The sequence below is a fragment of the Hemicordylus capensis genome, chromosome 1, assembly GCF_027244095.1.
Source record: "Hemicordylus capensis ecotype Gifberg chromosome 1, rHemCap1.1.pri, whole genome shotgun sequence".
Classification (NCBI taxonomy): domain Eukaryota; kingdom Metazoa; phylum Chordata; class Lepidosauria; order Squamata; family Cordylidae; genus Hemicordylus; species Hemicordylus capensis.
The window spans coordinates 250,680,989-250,697,811 of record NC_069657.1 but is presented as its reverse complement, the minus strand read 5'-3'; the positions used below and the strand labels follow the sequence as shown (position 1 = coordinate 250,697,811).

At 43.3% G+C, this 16,823-nt stretch overlaps 1 protein-coding gene across 1 annotated transcript in view; it reads right to left on the bottom strand.

The window, feature by feature from the left end:
- EHBP1 (EH domain binding protein 1) overlaps positions 1-16,823 on the bottom strand; it is a 418,269-nt gene that overhangs the window by 331,506 nt on the left and 69,940 nt on the right. Inside the window, 3 exon segments of the mRNA XM_053284345.1 lie at positions 1,197-1,250; positions 13,331-13,426; positions 16,401-16,458. Coding sequence (XP_053140320.1) covers positions 1,197-1,250; positions 13,331-13,426; positions 16,401-16,458 — 208 coding nt within the window.

Here is a 16,823-nt window from a genome sequence, read left to right as displayed (position 1 = left end):
CAAACCAAGTCCTAGAAGAATATATGTTTTGCAAGTCAGCTTACTCAGGGGTACAACTGTACCCTAATTAGGAATACTTCTACCCCAGCAGTTTGTTGTTGTTGTTGTTGTTTGTTTTATCATGGAGGCAAAACCATTCATGGTAATGACCTGCTCTTTGCAGGTTTTGTTTACTGGAGTGTCACTGACCATGTCCTAAATGGACAAAATTTTACAATTGAGAACCAACAATTAATTAACACAGAAATACCCTATGATAGTCGGTGAGTGTTAAAATAGACTATAAAACCATTATTTACTTCACTTGACTATTCTGCCCCACTATGCTATTAATAATCTTACCCCCTAGTCTCTGCATTACAACTGCCTTAATTTTCTTTCTGCTAGCAACTGAATTTTAATCTCTTTTTTTAATGTTATGCTTGTGTCAAAGTAGGAAGTTCTTACTTTGTAACTATACCAATTATAACTGCATTGTCTTTTCACTTCACTCCATCTATTCAACCTTGTTCAAGTTTGCATTTGCCATCTTTCTACAGCCAAGTAGTTGTCTGCTGTTCCAGTTGTGTTTTTACAAGACTGCTTAAGTGAGTGTAACTTCCCTTCCCTTCATGGAAGGCACCTCCACCAACAGTGCACTCCTGTGTCTGACTGCCACTCAAAGTTCAAGAATGGTTATTTGAACTTTTGAGAGCAGATGTGATTGGATAGACAAACACCACAACTTGATGAGGCCAGGATATTGACTCTAATATAAACTGTAAAATATACAGAACAGCAAATCCTTCTGATTTTTGCCCCCTGCATCCTGTAGTCCATTCCACTAACTGAGGAATAACCTATTTTGGAAGACAGCATGAATGTTGCACACCCTTCTAGAACAGCTGAGTTTCTCAACCCCTATGCAAGCACAAACTAAAAGGGACTGATGCAAGGCAGTCACACTTGCTCCTCCATTGTGAACAAAGCAATGTACAGCACACACCATTCAACCTGCTTGTGAGAACATTTTGGACTTCTTGTGGAACAGAGATGTTTCCAACTGAAGAATTTACATCTACCTTATGATTTGCATCTACCTTATGATCTACTTTTCCATTCAGGGTATAGAAAGAAAGAAAGAAAGAAAGAAAGAAAGAAAGAAAGAAAGAAAGAAAGAAAGAAAGAAAGAAAGAAAAAGAAAAACTCTTACTTACATTTTCTATAACAAATGTCCACTCTTTGTCCTCAAATTCCTCAGCATGGGGATCCTAGAAGAGAGAGATATTATTTAATATTATATGTGGACAGATCCACATAGAAGGAAGGATTATGAACCTGATGTATGTATTATATGCTAACAGCAGACTCCTATCCTATCTTTCCATTGTAAGCTGCTTTTGAAACTTGAATGTTCACCATCTGGCACAAGAGACTAACATAAATGGGAAGTTTAAATCAGGAGGAGTTGATGGAGTCAAAGTTTTTTGTGTGCTTTTGTTCAAAGAGATAGAGAGCCTCTGCCTTGTAGTGCTATTCCACTACACATCTTGTGAGGCACATAAGGCTACCAATTTAATTATTAAAAAAAATGTCATTAAAGGATCAAGAATTTTCCACTTAATATTTCAAAATTCTTTAGAACAGAAGATCCAGATTCTGTAAAACTGAATTATATGAAGCCTAGATAATAACTTTGGTCTGAAAACACATGGTTTTGTCAGAAAATACAGAACTTTGAGTTTGAGCAGTATGATAGCATGTAAAAAAGGAGAGTCAGCATTAATGGTGTGTAAGGGAGGGAGTAGTCCTTCCACTTAAGTCAATAGAAGCCCCAGTTAGTCACCTATTGGCTCATACAGATGGTCACCCAGCATACAAAATGGTCACCCAGATGGTCACCCAGCGTACAAATAAAACATGGAGCAGAAGAAAATTTAGATCACACCTGCTGCCCCCACTGCCAACCTGCATATGGTCAATGTTCTTCTCCAACATCTGAACATGCATAGGTTCCCACAAGGGATCCATATCATGTACCTTTATATGATACATATACATATGTATCACATACATATAACTTGGCCTTCGTTATTCACAGGGATTCCGTTCCTGCCCATTTCCGCAGATAACGAAACCTTAATCCTATGGGAGTTGGGGGGTTAAGTTCCTAAGCACACTGAATGTGCTGAAAATCACAAGGAAAAGCAGGGGGAGCAGAAATAAGCACCGTACCTTGCTCTCCAGCAATGCCCCCCAAACTTCCAAATCCTCCAATTTTTGTTCCTTTTTGGGAACAGTGGCCCACCAGATGCCGATAGTAGCCTGGAAGGTTTTGTTTTACAGAGAAGAGCCTCAAAATGGCTTTGTACTACAAAATGGTGACAGCAAATTATGTTAGAAGTCATTTCCAACCACTCAAGAACCGTGGATGGGTGAAAATAACCCTATTTTCACCCCGCGAATAAGGAAAACTGGGTCCCTATCACTGTTCCCTCTAAGGTATGTGTGTGCACTCAACCCCCCCCCCCAGGCTCCCACGCAGCAGTTACTGGCTAGCACGTAGTCTCTGCTGTGCCATCCACCGCCGCCCAACTGCCCAGCACCCCGTTTCCCTCTCTTCCCAGCCGAGCCACTGTCTCCTCCCTCCCCACCGCTAGGCCTCTTCTTCCAGTTCCAACAGCAGATCTCACGAGACTTCCGTCGAGATCTACAGACAGAGCCAGAGGATGGAAGGAGGAGGATGTGAGGAGGGGGCAGCCCCCCCCACCTCTGGCAGCCTAGAGACCAGCAGAATGTCGAGGTGGGGGCCTGGGGATATCAAAATTGTGTGCAATCTGTCGGAGATCTGAAGTAAAAACAGCACTCAATGTATCACCTCTCTCTTTTTCTTCTTTCCTGGATACATTTTCATGTCTGTGTGGATTATAAAATTGTAGCTTTTAAGACACTTCACACTTTTACTCCCCTGTCTTTTCCTGGATTTGTCCTTATGTTGTCACCCTGTTCTATATGTTCTTCTTGACCCAATCTTCAGGTTAGTTCCTCAGTCTAAATTGGCATAGGCTTATCTTCAGTCTATCTGTCTGAATTCTCCTTGTCTTGGAACATTCTGCTTCTTAGTTTCAGTCTTATTGCCTTCTTTTTCCTTTAAAAAGTCATCTTCTTTATTAGAAAACAGGTAACAAGATCTGCAATAACCTCGCTAAAGCTAAGCAAGCCTGGCTCGGCTAATGCTTGGATGGAAGACTGCCTGGGAATACCATGCATATGCACTCCAGCATGGCAAAATGCAGGACAAAGATCCAATAAATATATTCTTAAGCATTTATATTTTCTAGTTCAGAATAATTATTCTAAGCTTCCTTTTGCTTTCATCCCTCTTTCCATGTCTATACCCTTTTCTTATTGTTTCGATCAGTTTTAAATTGTGACTTTATGACTGTCTTTTAGAATATGTTATTGTACAGTGCTTAATAAATTGAGGTGATTTACAAATGCAAAGATGGTAATGACGATGACAATGTCTCACTTTTGCTCCATAGTAGTGCTGCGATAGTAGACGGGAGGGAGATTAAAAAAAAAATGTTGAGTGTATTAATTCTGTGTTTGTGTGATGTGTGCACACTGCCTTGCTACTGCCATCCAGAACAAAACTCTTTCCGCTCATTGATAAAAATTAGAGGGAACACTGGTCTCTGTGACCCAACCACGGATACACAAAACCATGGGTCCCAGGACTGTGGGTACTAAGGGCTACTTGTTGTATGAAAGGTACAGTATGCATGCACTTGGGCCTCAGGATCTTGGAGGTCAGGAACTGGGCCATCAGGCATAATCCCAACCTCCCACAACTGTCTGTACAGGGATACTGTGAGTCAATTATAAAAAGTTTCTGATACTGTGAGATTATTCTCCACACCCAGGAATAGAAGAAACTTTGTTTTAAAATGAAGTTTGACATTCTCTTTCTCTCTCTCACATGTAATCTATTCCAGATTATGAAACAGATACCATCTCACATGAAATACAGATTCCTGCATCCATTGATCCAGCTGAACATGAAACATGAACATTGATCCAGCTGAACAGTTTAACTTTGACAAAAATGCAACATACGAAATCATAGGGAAACCTCTTACTGGGGCTGGCTATGCCTGTGGCAGAGATATCAACTCTGCACTCCTTATTTATATACCGCCCTTGAAAAATGGCTCAGGGAAGTTTACTAGTTCGACGAGTTGCAAAATAGACCTTGCTATATTATGTAGGCAAATAACTAATCAAGAAATACAAGTAGCCAAAGTAGTGGTGGTGGGTGGGTGGGGGTAGCCTTGCCTGTGAGTCGGAGGTCCATATTCTCCAACTGCCACAGATCACCTGGAATTGTGGCATTATCAACAATCAGTTCTGGAAAACTGTTCTGGAAAAATCAGCAATATTGCCCTTCCTTCCCATTCACACCTGCTGCAACAGACAGACCTAGCTTTTGAAATGAGTCTTTTCAAAAGACTTTCACGTGTAGCTCTGCCTCTAGAGGCTCTAAATAATACAGTGACATGTCACTGAATCCAAGCAAGACAGAGATGCTCATTGTAGGGGCTCAGAATCTGAGGGATGAGTTAGATCTCCCTGTGCTGGATGGGGTTACACTCCCCCGGAAGGAGCAGGTACACAGCTTGGGGGTACTCCTGCATCCAGGCCTCACTCTGGTATCTCTGGTGGAGGCTGTGGCCAGGAGTGCTTTTTATCAACTTAGGCTGATTTGACAGCTGCGCCCATTCCTAGAGGAGGATGACCTCAGAACAGTGGTGCACCAGCTGGTAACCTCCAGGCTTGACTACTGTAATGCGCTCTACGTGGGTCTGCCTTTGTACGTAGTTCGTAAACTTCAGTTAGTTCAAAATGCGGCAGCAAGGCTGGTCTCCGGGGCAATTCGGAGAGACCATATTATGCCTGTTTTGAAACAGCTGCACTGGCTGCCAATATGTTTCCGAGCAAAATACAAAGTGCTGGTTATTACCTTTAAAGCCCTGAACAGCTCAGATCCAGGTTACCTTAGAGAGCGCTTTCTTTGGTCTGATCCCCACCGCACACTAAGATCATCTGAGGAGGTCCGGCTCCAGATACCACCAGCTCGTCTGGTGGCAACCCAGAGGTGGGCCTTCTCTGTAGCCGCTCCTGGACTGTGGAACGCGCTCCCTGCAGACATCCGTAATTTGAATTCTTTATTAGAATTTAGGAGAGCCCTAATGACCTACCTGTTCGGCCTGGCCTTCCAGTGCTCTTAAATGGTTTTAAAGGGTGTTTGATGTTTGTGAACCGCCCTGAGCTATTTTGTAAGGGCGTTCTAAAAATCAAACAAACAAATAAACAAACAAACAAACAAACAAATGTCAGTGATGAGGACTAGCCTCTCGATTGCGCTTGGGTATGTGCCTCAACAAAAGGGAAGAACAAAGGAGAAGATAATGGCATAGGGTGGAAAATAAAGAGGAACATAGGAAGCTGCCTTATACTGAGACAGAACATTTGTCCATCTAGCTCAGTATTGTCTACACAGACTGGCAGTAGCTTCTCCAAGGTTGCAGGCAGGAATCTCTCTCAGCCCTATCTTGAAGATGCTGCCAGGGAGGGAAACAGGAACCTTCTGCATTCAAGCATGGAGGTGCTCTTCCCAGAGCAGCCCTGCCCCCAAGGGGAATATCTTACAGTGTTCATAAGTAGTCTCCCATTCATATGCAAGCCAGGGCAGATCCTGTTTAGAAAAGGGGGGCAATTCATGCTTGCTACCACAAGACCAGCTCTCCTTCTGTGTCATCCATAAGAGAAAAAGGTCTTCTTAAGACTCGTTACTGCTTTTCTTTTTGTAGTGTGCTGAAAAGTGCAAAACTTCTCTTTTGCAGCCTGAGTCTGTATATGTTTATTCACAAGTAAGTCTGTGTTCCATCATGGGCCGTACTCCCAGTTTAGTGTGTACAGAATTGCTTTCTCCTGGACTGGATACTGAATATTAAATTTCAATATTTAGCTACCAAATACTTGTAATGTAAACTTCACAGTTTGACCATAAACTGTACTTTTATATACTGTGTGGTGCAAATTATTAGTTTGCTTTTTTGTTGTTGTTTAGCCTTTTTAAAATTTTTTTTAAAAAGCATTTCTTAAAAATAGCTGCTTTTATTACATTCTTCAATTAAAAGGTTCCTTTTGTCCTATGACACTGCTTCATGCCAATGAAAACTCTTATCTTTGGAGTTGGAGTCATGACCCACCCCACATCTGCCTGGCCATGCCCACTACACATTCACAGGTACATCCCTATTTTAATCTATTAAATACTGGAGCCATCATTTTACAATTTAGTGCCAGAAAATATCATTTTAAATAGAGTACTAGGCTGGAGTGAGAATGCTGCCATTTGGGTGCATAAGCTTCCCATATACGAATATGACAATTTCCCAGAGATAACGGGGACATCTATATCATGCAAAATATCCTGCCCATTGACTGATTGCCTAAGCTTTTAAGTAGTAGGTTTTCAAGCATCCACTAGTGACTGTTAAGAGGCTATACTTAACATTCTCATTAGTAACTGAAGCCTAGACTTACCCTCTAATCCTACCAGCAACACCATTTCAACAGCCACTTACAGATTCAGAGACGCCACAATCTGTATCTCTTCCCAGAACACATGGCTTGCCTATCTGAGGCCCTGGGTTTTACCTACACAACTATTTCAGATCGCTGCTTTACAAATAGCAACAATCCTTTATCTCAGATTCCAACATAGTTCTGTATGAGCAACACGTTTTGCCCGTGTATGTTGCCAATACAGATAAAGTGACAGAAACTCAGCTATGATCTTGAGTTTTTAATCAGTACAAGCAGTTGCTGTTAGGATACAGGGCTGTTTTAATGCTCTGATGTCGAGAACTACACCACGTTTGCTTCTCCCTTCCCCTGGAAAAAAATTCATCTTCAACAAACAGCAGGAAAACTCATCAGCCACCGTGCTCCGCACTTGAAACAGTTGTCCTCAAAATTCCAGTTGCTACAGCTCTCATCTTCCTAGCACTGAGGGATAATCATGAGTCTAAGTCAATGTGACTGCTTCAACTGCTCAGTAGGTTATTAATGGCTGCACATTTCCCAGGGAGGTTAAATAGTGGCAAAAAGGTGTAAAAAGGTTTCACTCTTCCACCTCATGTGGAAGGCAGGTGGTTAAAGCACAGGTGAAGAAAGACTTGATTCGAATCCTACAAATCACAGCACAGAGCACATATGAAGATCTATGCTCAGGCAATGAGTTGCAGCAAAAAAACAGTTCCTTTCTGCACACATTGCATCCTAAGCTCATGTCCAGCAGAGTTGTCCAGGGTTGTGAGGGGACTAGTACATGCCACTCCTTATTTGAATCAGAATTTAGAGCTTTCAGTGATTCACTGTTATACCTTTAATGAGTTTTTTGCAGATAAAATCTCTCAGATTAGAGTTAAACTGGATTCCACAGTTATTGCAGAGTCTACTATGGAGGTGTCCAGCAACTCCTCTTGTATGGTTATGTTGGATCAGTTTCCCATTTGTGACTTCCAAGGGTGTAGAAAAGCTGCTTGGAGAAGTTCGCCTTACCACCTGTTCTCTTGACCCTCGCCCTACATGACTTATACAATCTAGCAGGGAAGTTATTGGAAAGGGTCTTGTTAGTATCATTAGTCCTCTCTGAGGAAGGGCAGGATTCCTCCTTGTCTCAAGCAAACAGTTAGACCACTTTTGAAAAAACCTGTATTGGATCCCTCATTGCTAGGCAATTATAGGCTGCGTCCAGTCTTCCATGGTTGGGCAAGGTGATTGACAGCGTGTGGCTTCTCAACTCCAGTCAGTCTTGGAAGAAACATTATCTGGACCCATTTCAAACTGGCTTTCAGGTGGGCTATAGGGTAGAGACTGCCTTGGTTGGCCTGATGGATGATCTCCAATTAGGAATCAACAGGGGGAGTGTGACCCTGCTGGTCCTCTTGGATGTCTCAGCAGCTTTCAGTACCATCAACCATGGTATTCTTCTGGATCACCTGAGGGGGTTGGGGGTGAGAGGCACTGTTTTGCAGTGGTTCTGCTCCTACCTCTCAGGTAGATTCCAGATGGTGTCACTTGGAGACTGCTCTTCAAAGAGAGAGCTACAGGGCTCAATTCTATCTACATGAAAACGCTGGGAGAAATCATCAGGAGATTTGGTGCAGGGTGCTATCAATATGCTGATGACATCGAGATCTATTTCTCAATATCAACTTCATCAGGAGATGGCTTAACCTCTCTAAATGCTTGCTTGGAATCATCAATGGGCTGGATGAGGAAGAACAAACTGAAGTTGAATCCAAACAAAATGGAGGTACTTGTCGGTGCTTTAGATCTGCCTGCTCTGGATGGGGTTACACTCCCCCCAAAAGATCAGGTACGCAGCTTGAAAATACATCTGGACTTAAACCTCTCCCTGATAATCTCAGGTTGAGGCAATAGCCAGGAGCACTTTTTATCAGTTTCGGCTGATACACCAGCTATGTCCATTTCTCAAGACAAACAACCTTAAAACAGTGGTACATATGCTGGTACCATCCAGGCTTGACTATTGCAATGCACTCTATGTTGGGCTGCCTTTGTACATAGATCGAAAACTGCAACTGGTGCAGAATCTGGAAGCCAGGTGGGTCTCCGGAGCCACCCATAGAGACCAATTTACTCCTAATTTAAAAGAACTACCAGGGCTGTCAATTAGTTTCCAGGCAAATTACCAAGTACTAGTTATTACTTATCTATATTATTAATTCTCCAAGATGGGCCATGTGTGGGGACGTGGTGGAAAGGAGGCGATTGGCTGACAGAGTTTGCAAGCAGAAGCACCTGACTGGGCAGTGGGGATTCAATATGCAGATAGGGAGAAGGAGCCTGTGAGAACAGAAGCACCATGGTGATTGAGCAGTGGGGATTCCATATGCAGATAGGGAGGAGGAGCCTGTGGCACTGTGGTGATTGGGCAGTGGGGATTCCCTATGCAGATAAGGAGGAGGAGCCTGTGATGGTTAAGGTCAGTTGGAATGCAACTGTTACTGGTTGGAAGATGTTCTTGATTGTAAAGGAGAGGAATCTCTATATATAAAAGGATAGCAGGCAGGGGTCTGCAAAAAGACTGGTCGTGAGAGAGGAAAGAGCCCCTTCAGAAGAAGGAAGCTGCCGTTGTGTGCATTAAATGAGGAAACAAGATGAACAAAATCTTTTAACTCGGGGCGGAGGGAGGGAGGGAGAGAAAACATGTAGGGAGGAGGAAGAAAGAGTGGGGAAGAGCGAGTGGAGGAGAGAGAAAGAGAAAAAGAAGGGAAGGGGAAGAGAGACAGAAGGAAGGGCAAGGGACTGGCCTGAGCCTGTCAGCAGCCTGAGAGGAATGAGCAGCCATGGGAGCACTAGCAGCAAGGAAGGGCCCAGTCAACCACTGCTGCTGTTTGGGGCTACCGAGGCCATAGTCAGAGAGAGGGAGGCAGGCAGGCAGGCATGGGATGGGCCCGGGCCTGACAGCGGCCTGAGGGGAACGAGAGGCCATGGTGGTGGCAGCAGTGAGGAAGGGCCCGGTCAACTGTTGCTGCTCCTAGAGGAAGGAGCAGGAGTGGGGATCAGGTGAGGGTGGGGTGGTATCTAGGGATAGAGGGCTGCAGCTTGGCTAATAGGCGGCAGCAATGCTGCAGCCACGACTAAGAAGGGTGAGGGTGAGGGGGATGGAAGCAACCAGATGGAGGAGGAGAATCAGGAGTGCAGCTCAGGTGAGGGTGGGAAGATCTCTGAGGTGAAGGGAGCAATCAAGTACTAATGTGCAGATGCTCTAGAGTGTACAAGAGTTCCAGCATTGAAGTGGAGAGAAATAATGGCGGCAGTCAGGATGCAGAAGGGGAGGGCCGGCAGGTGAAGCCCTTCCGGCCAGAAGAGGTGGGTGGATGGCGGGCGAAGTCCGGCTGGCCAGGAAGAGGAAGCAGTGGCTGGGAGAAATAATGGCGGCGGCGAGGAGGTGGGCAGATGGTGGGCAAAGCCCTACCAGCTGGGAGGAGGAGGTGGGAGGCAGCGGCGGGATGGCCTGGCCCGCCCAAAGGGGAGAGTTGTGGGGGGGAGGGGGAGAGTTGTGGGGGAGGGCGGGCAAGCCGGCTGCGGGGGGGAGGGCGGGCGAGCCGGCTGCGGGGGGGGGAGGGCGGGCGAGCCGGCTGCGGGGGGGGAGGGCGAGCCGGCTGCGGGGGGCGGGAGAGTGAGTGAGAGAAACCTCAATTATATGGCTTGGGCCCAGAGTAAATAAGAGCTCCACCTTTTTCATGAGCTCTGCACCTATTAAGATCATCAGGGGAGGTCTGGTTGTAGTAGCCACTGGCTTGCTTGGTGATGACCCCAAACCAAGCCTTCTCTAGGGTTGCCCCAAGGCTCTGGAACACACTCCCAAATGAAATCAGAGTCTCCCCATCTCTGGCCGCTTTTAAACGACTTGAAAATATACCTGTTTATGATGTTTTAAAGCTTTATACATGGTAATTTAAATATTAATCATTTTATATTATTTTTAGGTTTTGGTTGTTTGATTGGATAGTAAACTTCCATGAGATTTTATATAGGGTGGTATACAAATGCGGCAAATAAACAAACTGTTTACTGATGAATTTGGGACTCAGGTCAGTATTAATGGCTGCAATCAAAACCAGAGCAGTTACTCTGGATGAATCTGGTGCAAAAGGGTGTGATACATACGGCCCCAAAACATTTTGTTGCCCTCAAGAACACATGACCTGTTCAGCATTGCCTAACATATCTTAAATACACAACTACAACAATTCTTCCCCTCTGTACCAATGTAATTTACATCTATTACCTAAGTTCTCACCTGGTCCAGTCTAAAGTAATGTAGCCCATACATAACTTTACAACCTCAGTATTAACTAGGCCAAAATAAAGAACTATGCTCATAAAGAACTATTTATGAAAATAAAGAAAAATGCTCTTTAAGCAATAGTATTTCTTTGTCACCTCACATGAAGTGGACTGTTCTATACTGTTATTTGAAGTGTGCTATGGTTTATGTGCTATTTATCCTCCCTTAGCATACACACAGTTTTCTTATATGATTACAGTTCCAAGGATTTAGGAAGTAGAAACAAAGCAGCTTAACATTTAGATGAGTTACAATCTGCATAATATTACCAAAGTGCAACAGCTTCTAATCACAGATAATGAAGTCTTAGGTCAAACAAACTATTGTTTAAAATAAGCCGCCTCGGTGAATATTTTGAGAAGGAAAGGTTTATCCACATTTGGTATTCCATATGACATAGCAGATACCTTTTGTGACCCAAAAGTGGCTTCCCAATTTTGTAGGGGAGGCCATATGCTGCACCTCTTTCCCCTCATGTTGTGACCATTTAAGACCAACATCTGCCATCTCTCTCCCCCACTCCCATCAATTCAACACTGACCCTATAACCAGGGGTGCACCAGAAGGAAAGCTCAAGGAGCAACATTGGAAGGGGGAAGAGAAATATACTTTTGGGTAGCAATGTGTGAACTAACTCAACCTCAAGCTGGTTAAACATTGAACTGCTCTGGCTCAAGGGTTCACTCTCAAGCCAGACCGGACTTGGTTTGGCTTGAGGTTGAGCCAACCACCCACCTTCCTGCAAGCTGGCTTGGGGCCAGTTTGGAGGTTCTAGAGTCTTTTTTTAAAAAAAGCATTTGTAACATTCACTGCCTCTGGAGGGTGCTGCCGCAGCTGTGGGAAAGAGTCTCCAACGGGCCCCCCAGCAGTCTCTCCCGGGCTGGGCATATTTCCAGGCTGTTCTGGCCCTTGCTGTGGTGGTGGCAGACATTTTGGAGGCCGCCACGCATGCACCCTGGCCATTGCATGTGCCCTGGTCATGACCCAGCCATGCACATTTGTGGCAGTCTCCAAAATAGCCAACACGTCCTCAGCAAGGCCTGGAATGGCCCCCAAATGGGCCAAAACAGCCTAGGAGAGACGGGGGGGGGCCTGCAGAAGACCCCCCCTTCAATGACCACAGCAAGATCCCCTGTAGGTGGTGAGTATTTAATTTTTTTAAAAACCCTCTAGAACCCCCAAACCAGCTCAAATTTGAGCTGAGCCAGAGGGATGGTTCGGGGTACCAAAATTTAACATCCCCGGTTTGGTTCGAGTCTGGTTCAGACTCGAACCAAACAATCTGGATTTGTGCACAACCTGACTTTTCAGTGGAGAAAAACACATTTTGGGGATTGAAAATATGCGTTATTATGTTTGGTGGGGGGAGTTTAGTCAAAAGAGGAAGGAACTCCTCAAATGCTTAGGGGGAAATCTGCACCCCACCTATAACCAAACAGATTTTGGGCTGCCTGTGAGGAAAAATGAGGAAGTGCTGAGATAACGACAAAATGGTGAGCACTTCCTGATCCTAAGAAGTCCCAAACAAGAGGCTTTATTCCAGATCTGTGTATATCTTTGGAAATTCTATTATTGTACGTTTTCTGCAGCCAAACAAATCAACACATACTGCAAACAATAAAATTGACACACACTCTTAGCAATCACATACCATGGGATTTAATATTTAAATCAGTTTTGGAGCTCCCTCCAGAAAGAAGCCTGCTGGAATCCACCTTGAAGTCTTTTAAAAGGAGCTTGAACATGTTTTTAACCATTACCTGATATTGTTTGCAATGCTTATTATTTATGCAATTTTTTTTTCATATAATGGGTTATATACTTTGTTTCATACCTTGAACTTCTTGAAGAACAGAGGGGAAAATAAATTCTGCTTTCATTATTAATAATTGAAGGCTGTAATATTTATTGCGGAGTAAACATGCAAAGGATCAGGCTGCGATCTTGTTACACTGGAATATTAATGGAATAATAGCCAGTATGATACAGTGGTTAGAGTGCTGGACTAGGACCAGGGAGACCTGAGTTCAAAATCCCCATTCAGCCATAAAACTCACTGGGTGACTCTGGGCCAGTCGCATATCTCTCAGCCTGACCTACCTCACATGGTTGTTGTGAGGACATATATAACCATGTACACCGTTCTGGGCTCCTTGGAGGAGAAGCGGGATATACATGTAAAAAACAAAGAAAGGATTTCATTTCTACTGATTACATCAAGGCCAGAGCTATACCCTAAAACAATCTGGAAATTGAGTTACTTTGATTTCAAAAGGTATGTCTCCAAGAAACCAAGCTTCAGACTTAAGTCTTAATAAAAATAAATATTGTATCAGTTTACACTTATTCTTATTTGGGGTGGAAAAAAACCCCTCACAAACAAAAGCCAGCTCTTACCTTAAAAAGCGTCACAGTGATTTCAATGTTTTCAGGAACAGGCCACACAACCACACCACGATATGGATTTTTTATTCCTGGCTGCCAGCTATGAGCCTGAAGAAAGGTCGGGCAGGGGAGAGAAGAAGAAAAAACAACCCTTGACTCATGCAATTAGAACTACTGGAATTAATGTGTGGAGCAAGATCTGCTGAGCATATGCAATGGTGGATAAGTGACAGAAACAGTACACATTGCTAAAAACTATCGCTCTCCCTCGCGCAACAGAATGCCTGCCCAGTTTGGTGGGGGGAGGTGCATTTTTGTCCTTATTCTACATTCTGAAATGTTGGCAGGTTCTCAGCATCTGTAAGGAGTACGTTTTGTGCTCTTTGGCACAAAGTAATAAAAAAAGGCCACAAAAGAACCACCTCAACCAGCTTCTTTACCCTAGAGATGAACTCTCCATGCCTACTCTCTTTTTTGACAACATTTCTGTGAATTCAGAGACTTGGTTCTTTTAACCACAACTGATCTAAGTGATCTCCAGCATTTAATGCCAGCGTGGTGTAGTGGTTAGAGTGCTGGAGTAGGACCGGGGAGACCCAAGTTCAAATCCCCATTCAGCAATGATACTAGCTGGGTGACTCAGGGCCAGTCACTTCACTCTCAGCTTAACCTACTTCACAGGGTTGTTGTGAGGAGAAACTTAAGTATGTAGTACACTGCTCTGGGCTCCTTGGAGGAAGAGTGGGATATAAAATGTAAAATAATAATAATAAATGTTTGCATTATCTGCAAAACTTAGTCCACATATAGGACAAAATAATATTGTGGTTTTTACAAAAAGATAAGAAATATGTTACAAGCTACTCAAGCTATGAATGAAAGTGATCCCATTTATTGCCCCAACTTGCTCATCCATTGTTGAAGTAACACTCCATTACTGTGTTGAAGTACCACTTCAGCAGAGCGAAGAAAAGCCTAAGGAAGTTCCCAGGACAACACACACCTTTCACAAGCTCAGGGCCAGACAAGCCAGAGAGAAATAGAGTATTTTTCACCTTCATTCACTACCACCAGTTATTCGAAGCTCTTAGGCACCAGGCAATCACACCATGCTATCCTTCTTATCTCCTGCTGTAATAGGAAGGGAGAGACTTAATGGCGCAGTGGGGAAGTAACTTGTCTAGGGAGCAAGAGGTTGCTGGTTCGAATCCCCGCTGGTATGTTCCTTAATATAGAAAGATGCTGAAAGGTGTCATTTCATATGGTGCGGGAGATAGCAATGGTAAACCCCTCCTGTATTCTATCAAAGAATACCACATGGTTCTGTGGTCGCCAGGAGTTGACACCGACTCGACAGCACTTTACCTTTAATAGGGAGGGAGGGGAGAAAGATAATCCTAGACTAAGATCTTTTGTAAAATATAGTGGTTTGCCAAAACAGAAGCATACATAACCTGGTTCTCTGATTTTTCTAATATATAGATTTTTATTTTTTAATTCTGTTCCATTTTCAGTCCATTGGGTATCATTGAAATGTCTCCTCCCATCATTTGAAAAGAATAGCATAAGAAAGCCAAAGACAGACTGCCAAAGATTTATGTAGTTCTTGAGACATAAATATCTTACTAATACAAAAGAATGTGGCATCTGACTTGCTTCCAAGAATGCAATTAGATGAAACTAATAACATGTATTAAAATTTTGTATTACCGGCAGAATGACTAAGGGCTTAGGAATGCTTATTGATCTATAATCCTGGAGACAAACATCTCAAATTAAACAGAATCATGTACGTAATGCATGCCCGCGCACACACACACACACACCATAGATATACAGATATAAATAGTGGGCTAGTTCAGACAACCTAACAAACCACAGTTAGTTTGGTCATGTAACTTAAAGTCTGCCAAGTCCATGAACTCCCTCCCACATCCCTCATCACCTCAGTTCCCATGTGGAGCAGTGATATTTCAAATGCTGGTCTACATCACCATTGCAAATCTTGGTTTGTAAAGCATGGTTACATCACAGCTGTGGATCTAGATGAGCCATGGAGCTGCGGTTTAAACAGACCAGGTTTTCCTAGGCATGTGAGATGAGGAGGGAGGAGGAAGTACACAGGGGCCACAGGCTTTAAATCATGAGTATGACTGAACAAGCCACAGTTTGACTATCATCTGAACCAGCCCATTAGGTCCAGAACTTGGTGGTAGTTAGCAGCTTATTTCTACAGTCTGAGATATTTCAGAATTGATCTTGGAATTACCAAAACTGTATGTCGCTCATTTACAGGCAGGCAGGGCCTTCAACAGAAGTCAAACACTTCTTTAAAAAAATAAAAAGAGATCTGCCTATATTAGTTAGTAACATTTTAAGGGTGGAAACAGTTGTCCAAAACTCATGCTCATTGTGCGGCAGCTGTGTGTGTGAAGAGATGGACATCTGTGGCATCAAACAACATGTAGCACTGGCTCTGAGAAATGGTGGACTTTTGACTGGCTTTATTAATCCCAGCACAGCTGTCTATGAAGCTAGAGGATCTGGAAACATGGTATTGCTGCCTATATTAAACAGTTGGATGTTACAAACAGAATTAAGATGGAAATGCATGTTCCAACCTGCATCTTTTAAAAGCACTGCAGGGACGATAGACTGCTTCTAGGCTCTGGTGCATGTTCAAATCTGGGTTGTTATGAGGATAAAATGGGGGGGGGGCATATTCTGAGCTCCTAGAAGGAAAGGCAGGACAACAATGAAATGAAATAAATACATAAATTAGAAGGGATAGTTAGGACTGAGCTTAATGTTCAAAAGACTGACTGTGACACCAGAGTGCCAGTGGTCTCTGTATCAGTTTTAGGGGTCTATATAACATTAATCTCCACACTGATAGCTGCTGCAGCACTTACAATGGGTTACAGCATAATCATGCATTGATTAAACCTTACTAATTTTAATCAGGATCAGCAGTAGTAGTAGGAACCTAGACACACTTTAAATCTCCTTTTCCTATTCTAAAGCAACAAAATCACCACCTAAAGAGTCAGATTTTATTTTGGATGTCCCTTCACTAACTAACCTTGGAAGATTTCCTTCGACTTCTTCTCGTCCAAACCACCACCAGTTTATCTGGCTGCCTGTGGGAAGAAAACAGATAAAGAACACCACAATTAATTGTTCTACTTTGTGTGTGTGTGTGTGTGTGTGTGTATAATAATAATAATAATTATTATTATTTATATACCGTCTGACTCTGAAGGCTCTAGACGGTTCACAAAAGAAAAGAAAATAGAAGTAAAACTACCATCCATTAAAACAACAATTTAAAACATTCACAGATTACTAAAAGCCAGGCTAAAAGATGTGTCTTAACGGCTCTTTTAAAGGTGAGTAAAGATCTTGAATCACAAACAGCTATAGGGAGCACATTCCAGAGCTCAGTAGTGACTACAGAGAAGGCCCTTCCTGAGTCACTGCCACACGAGCCGACGGCATCCAGAGA